We start from the raw sequence: 5795 nt of genomic DNA on the forward strand, positions 1-5795 counted from the left end.
AATCAGGTTGGTCTGACATGATCTCCCCCTAATAAATCCATGCTGATTGCCCCTGAGCATCATTTCTGATGCCGGCCCATCACAAATGTGCTCCTTGATGATCTTCTCAAAGAGTTTCCCCAGGATTGAGGTAAGACTGACGGGCCTATAGTTGCCCGGGTCCTCCCTCTTCCAAGGTTTGTACAAACCATGGTCCTCCCTCTTCCATTGGTTTGTATATTGTACAAACCAATAAAATATTCTTTCAATTTAATTTCTTACCTGACACTTTCAATTCTTCCCTTTCTTCGGGATTTATCTTTTCCATTGCTTGAGCTACAGTACATTCTAGGACTTCTGGCTTTTCCTGCAGTAAATACATGATGTTTAAAAATGGCTTGTCAGTTTCAATCAAGATTAATCCTCTTCAGGGCATTAACTGTTTTAACAAAAGCAGCATAAACAATTTGGTGAAGGAAATGACTGAAAGTAGTAACCTAACGCTGCCCTACCCTGGAAGTGTCAGACCTACCCACTCCAAGGAGAAGTAGGTAGCAAAGCTACATGACATGACCTGTTCCATCACTCAGCTAGAAACAAACCCTCAAGGCAACTGGTAAAGAAGCATTTGATTTCTTAAAGCTACCTGCCGCCCTCCTCTCAACTCTTATCAGGATCCTTACTGTGAGCTGAGCTGCTTTATATGAATGCTGCTATAAATCCGGGCAGTAGCCGTCTGCTGGCTCAACCTTTTCTTCTCTCTGTCTTTGGCATTTCAGATAAGATAGTGGAGCACGTGTAACCTCACCCAAAAGAGCGTGTGGCCACCCCCCCACTTTGCAGGAGAAGAACAACAACAAGAACTAAAAAACCCAGGACTGACATTAGATATGAACTACTGTGCTTCAGAATTTATTGTTTCTACTACAAAGTCAGAACTAACTTTTGAATTTAAAAGTAGCAAAAACAACTTTATTCTCCCCAGAATCAGAACTTACTGCAAGTAGAGGTGCACCAATACATTGGTCCAATATTGGATCAGTACCAATATAAAGAATATTGGCTGTATTGGACATCGGCCTGATGGAGCCAATAATTTGGCCAATAAATGCCAGTGCTGCACGCAGCTGCAGCACAGCACTCAGGCAGCGAGGAGCACAGCTGGCAGCATGGAGAGCTGCCTCCAGTTGGTAAGTCCGGTGTGATGGAAGGGGAGGGGAGAGGGAAAGGGCATGGGGGTTGCAAATCAAAGCCCCCTGTGGTAAGGGAGGGGGCAGGTGCTGCTCAGCCAAGGGGCAGGACAGGTGAAGGACAAAGCCGTGGGGAGAGGGGGGCAGCGGGCGGCTCCTGCTGTTGCCTGTACTCCAGGAGGGTGGGGTGGAGGCAGGCCTAGATCTGCACAGGGCAGGGCAGGCTGCAGCTGGGGCTTTTCTCAGTGGGGGCTGGGCTTGGAGCAAGTGCCAGCAGCGCTGAGAGAATGCTGCATCCACCCCAAATTTTGCTGCTGCTCTGCTCACAGTGCTGCCACCTCCAGCTGCCCCCCGCAGCCCCAGCTCTTCCTGGCATATGGGTGGAGGTGGGGTGTTGAGTCGGGGCTGCAGCGGGCAGGTGGCAGTGCTGGGAGCAGACCAGCAGTGAAAGCTGGAGTGGATGCAGCATCCTCCCAGTGCCGCTGGCGCCCGCTCTGAGCCCTGACTCCAGAAAGAAGAGCACCACGCAGCCCCAACTGCAGCTCACCCCACCCTGCACAGATCCGGAGGGCACACCCCCCCTGTGCCCTTCTGGGGTGCAAACAGCAGGAGTGCCCCCTTCCCCCTGCGAGCTGTGGGGCCCCCCTACCTGCCTGGGCAGTGCTTGCCCCCTCCCTCACCACAGGGGTGTTGATCTGCCCCCCACCACTCCTTCCCTCCCCTTCCACCACTGGACTTACCAGCCGCAGGCAGCTGTATCGGAAATTGGATTGGTATTGGCCGATATGCCTCTTTAAATATAGGCATTGGCCCCCAAAATCTCTATCGGTGCATCCCTAAGCTGTGAGCAGAAAATAATTTTTCTGAGAACTCAATTAGTTCATTACTTAAAATCAACTTTCAAAACAGGTCTTTTTGCAGCAAAGGAAAAAGTATTTGGTTATATTCTGTTTGCAAAGGAACAGCACATCCCTTACCTGATTTAGGTCAGGACTGATCTTCAGGCTCCATTCATTCAGTGTTTTTTGAATGCAGTCCCGTATCTACAAAACAGCAATTTTATTACATTATTTTCTCCATATTCAAGTATAATTATGGTACAGTTAGGAGAGTTAAGAAAAAATATCGAGTCCACAAGGAAATTAGAGTTGCTGGTACAGACAGGGAGGAAAAATGAAGCAAATAGAAAGGAATCTTATTTCAGCCTTCCATCCCTACTTTGGCTTGGCTTTTATACCCCATTCTCACTCTTCTTTTATCCAGAGGTTCACCTTAGAAGGGAGAGAACTGCTGCTTTGTCCTATCAGCATTCCCATACCAGCTATCACTGAAGAAGTCTACTAGAATCAAGATCTGCATCAATGACTTAAGGAAGTGCTTCTGCAGGGCTAGTATTCACCTATGATTATAACTGTGAAGCAGCTTGGATCATGACAAAACATTACTACACAATTCAAATGCTGCCTAATTTCAAATGGAAGCCAGATAGGTACTAGATTGACAATCCTGAAAAAAGAAGCCCACATACCGATAGAATAAATATCAAAAGACAGCAACCATATCAATTTCCTTCCATGGCATCAGAAAATCATTCTGGAATGATTCTTTCTGGAAAATCATTCCTGGAATGACAGTAACTGTTTCCATACTAACGCAGGTCCTTAGCATTGTACTGAATCTGCCAGCACAGAGTCCCTTTTGATAAAGACATCTGTTTAACAGAGTTGGAGATCCTGGTCCAAATTTTATTCCATATAGGCTACTGAACAGCTGTCATACAGTAATAAATGTAGGTTAAATTAGAATAATTCACTTTTAAATAAACAGGGGCCACAATTGTGTTACCTGTGCTCTCAGACAGACAGTCATTTTCTCTCAACATAAGTAATAAATTGAAGAGAAGCCAACTTTTGTATTGACAATACCACCATCATACATTAACTGTCAAAAAAAATCACAATTCTTATGCTTACTGATAACATCTGCATTAAACATTAGGTCACTAAATAGCCAGCACCACTACATTTCCTGTCGTAATGTTGTGATAACAATTTTCATATATTCTTGTGACTGACATCCATGCCACCTGCCACTTCAACAAAGACTGTTTCAATACCAAACAGAAACTGCCAATATAACAAATTTTAAAACAAATATTCTGAAAAGCCTTCATAATTTAAAAAAAAATTGTTACAAGCTTCTAACCTTGAATGAGGGAAACAATGGCCATGAAGTAATGAGTCTCTTTAAGATTAACGCATGGAAACATTTCCTAAGCTACCTCCACCATCTTACTGTGTGCTATTAAGATTAAATTTTGCTTTTAGTCCAGCTTGTAAAACACATTAGTAATTTAACCCATTGCTGTCCTGATGTGATAAAATTCATATTATGGCAGATGAGTATTACAACCCAGATCCAAGAAACAGTTTTAATTCTTTATCAGGAAGATCTGTTATGGTTAACACACTTATTTGATTGATAGACTGACTGAGGGAAGACTTGAGCAGGAGTTCTGTTTTTGGATGGTCAAAACACAAGTCTCTCAACATACTGAAATAAAAACACTCCTAGCAAAGTTAGTTTGCTTGCTCTGAGAAGCAAGCCCGAGCAATTCTTCTGAAGAGACCTAATTTTTACAGAGGAAAATCATGTTTTATGAAACTGGAATGAGCAAGGAAGGTGAATCAGGTGCTGCAACCTCCTGCCCTCACAGCGCTGGACTAAGAAAAGTTAATAATATAAACAAGAACAGTTAAAAGAGGCCTTTGTTTTAATTGCATGAATGAGTCGCATTTAACCCGTGCAATCTGTTGCTGCAAGGCAGAGCCCAGGAGTTTTAGCAGAACTACAGGTATCAGGGACACGATCGCAAGTGATGGACACCAGAGCAGTGAGATGTGTTCTCCCCCAATACAAACCTCACCCACTACCTATTAACTCAGGGCTGGTGAGACGTCTGTCGTCCCCTATTCCAGGTGCTTACTTCAGCAGCAGGCATGGTCAGACTTGAGACCAGAAGTGCCTGGCCAATGTGACCAATGAGGCCAGAGTGACCAATGAGGAGGCCAGGGCCAGGGGGATCCAGGGTGGTGCCCAGCACACTTGCACCCCCCTTTGATTCCTGCTCCACCCAAAGTTTTAAACCAACTGCCTGGTGGCGGCAGCAGCATGTCTAGTCAGGCTGGGCTGAGGGCATCACTGACTTCACGTCTTATCATAATCTACCGGATCCCATTTAAACTCAAAGATACTAACCACCTTTTTTATTATTATTATTATTTTTATTTTTTTTATTTTAAGGCTGTTGCTGTCCCACCCATCCCCTCGGCTCTGCTCTGCCAGCTGGTCCTGGAAAGCCAGCCCCCGCCCCGCCCCGCCCCAGCTCCAGCTCCTCGCAGGGAAGTTCTTTGTGCTGGCACGAGGCAACCCGAGACAGGGCCTGACAGCAAAGCTCCTATTTTATCTGTAACAACCCGCACTTCACAGGCGCTGCCCCGTCCCGGGTCAACAGCCCAGGCCCGCGAACGGACGCGGGAGGGGGCTCGGAAGACCCGCTGGAAAGGGGATTTTTTTTGCTAAGGGAGCCCGCCCCCGGGGCCAGAGTCGAGACGCCCGCTCCGCGCAGCTGAGGGCCGGGCTGTCCCGGCGGGCGAGCCGGGGACGCAGTGGCCCGTCCTCACCTCCTCGGCGGGGCTGGCCGGGCACTTCTTGCGCAGGCGGCCCCAGTTGAGCAGGTTGCCCGTCTGCAGGTTGAGGGTGGTCGCCTGCTCCAGCAGAAGCCGGGCGCTGGCGCTGCCGCCGTCCGTGCCCATGAGACCGCGGGACTGGCCGGGCCCCGGCGCTGGTGCTGCTGGATGCGGCGGCGCCGCGCTCCGCGGGCGATAACTAAGCAAAAAAAATAAAATAAAAAAAAAAGTGCTGCGTCACCCTCCCCAGTCACGTGGTGCAGGGCGGGGCTGCGACAAGCGCGGGGGAAATGGTCGGCGCTAGGGCGCTCCGAGTGCCCGGGCAAATGGCAGGGGCCCCGCACGGCGGGGCGCATGCGCAAGCATGCGCAGCCTCAGCAATGAGGCTTGTTGCCCTCACCTGGCAATTTGAGCCGCTCCCCGCCTACCTGCGCAGCGCCCCCTCGCTGCAGGCGGTGCCCAGCGAGCTTTGTGCGTACGGGGCTGGCCGCCGCCGTCCTAGGTCCCGGCCGTCCAAGGCGCTTGAGTACCTTCGAGCCTTGTCTAAAACCGTCTAGAGGACCTGGCCCGCCTTGTGTACCTCGTAGGATCAAGCACAACTAAGAAGCAGTCCCCGCACAGGTGTCAGGCTCCAAACATTCCTCGAGAAGCAGGGTGGGGTGTTAAGGGATGAATTAATGTGCTATAAAATGTGATGCAAAAATCTAGAACTCTTGGTTCCACAATTATAGAGCTTTTATGAGACAAACTGAGTAATTGCAAAGACATCTTTTTCTGCAAGCTTTTAGGCTCATGCACCTGTTCATCAGGCTCAGGGAAAGTTCAAGGCGGTAAAAAGTCCCCATAGGTAGGAAATAAACTTCATTTTTGCACAGAGGAAGCAGATGTTGGAAAGAGACTCTCACGGACCCAGAGGGACAGTTTTCCAGCTTCTTTT

The 5795-nt window shown here is 48.4% G+C and overlaps 1 protein-coding gene and 1 long non-coding RNA gene across 3 annotated transcripts in view; one reads left to right on the forward strand and one right to left on the reverse strand.

Annotated features, from left to right (window-relative positions):
- The window catches only part of LOC109286851, a 14937-nt gene extending 11016 nt beyond the window's left edge, over positions 1-3921 (forward strand). Inside the window, exon 2 of the long non-coding RNA XR_002094694.1 lies at positions 2435-3921. This is a non-coding gene — a long non-coding RNA (uncharacterized LOC109286851). The remainder of the gene's footprint in view (positions 1-2434) is intronic.
- Positions 1-5342, reverse strand: part of GCLM (glutamate-cysteine ligase modifier subunit) — a 16676-nt gene extending 11334 nt beyond the window's left edge. Inside the window, exons 1-4 of one of the 2 annotated variants that reach the window (XM_019501634.1) lie at positions 5338-5342; positions 4853-4996; positions 2147-2212; positions 262-346 (exon numbers count right to left, since the gene is read on the reverse strand). In XM_019501634.1, the coding sequence (XP_019357179.1) occupies positions 262-346; positions 2147-2212; positions 4853-4984 (283 nt within the window). In that variant the 5' untranslated portion in view covers positions 4985-4996; positions 5338-5342. Of the gene's footprint in view, positions 1-261; positions 347-2146; positions 2213-4852; positions 5099-5337 lie in introns of those variants that run through there. The other variant, XM_019501633.1, reaches the window with a different exon arrangement.
- Positions 5343-5795: the final 453 nt, after the last annotated feature.

Source organism: Gavialis gangeticus, unplaced genomic scaffold (assembly GCF_001723915.1).
Source record: "Gavialis gangeticus isolate Ggan-Ray unplaced genomic scaffold, GavGan_comp1, whole genome shotgun sequence".
Taxonomy (NCBI): domain Eukaryota; kingdom Metazoa; phylum Chordata; order Crocodylia; family Gavialidae; genus Gavialis; species Gavialis gangeticus.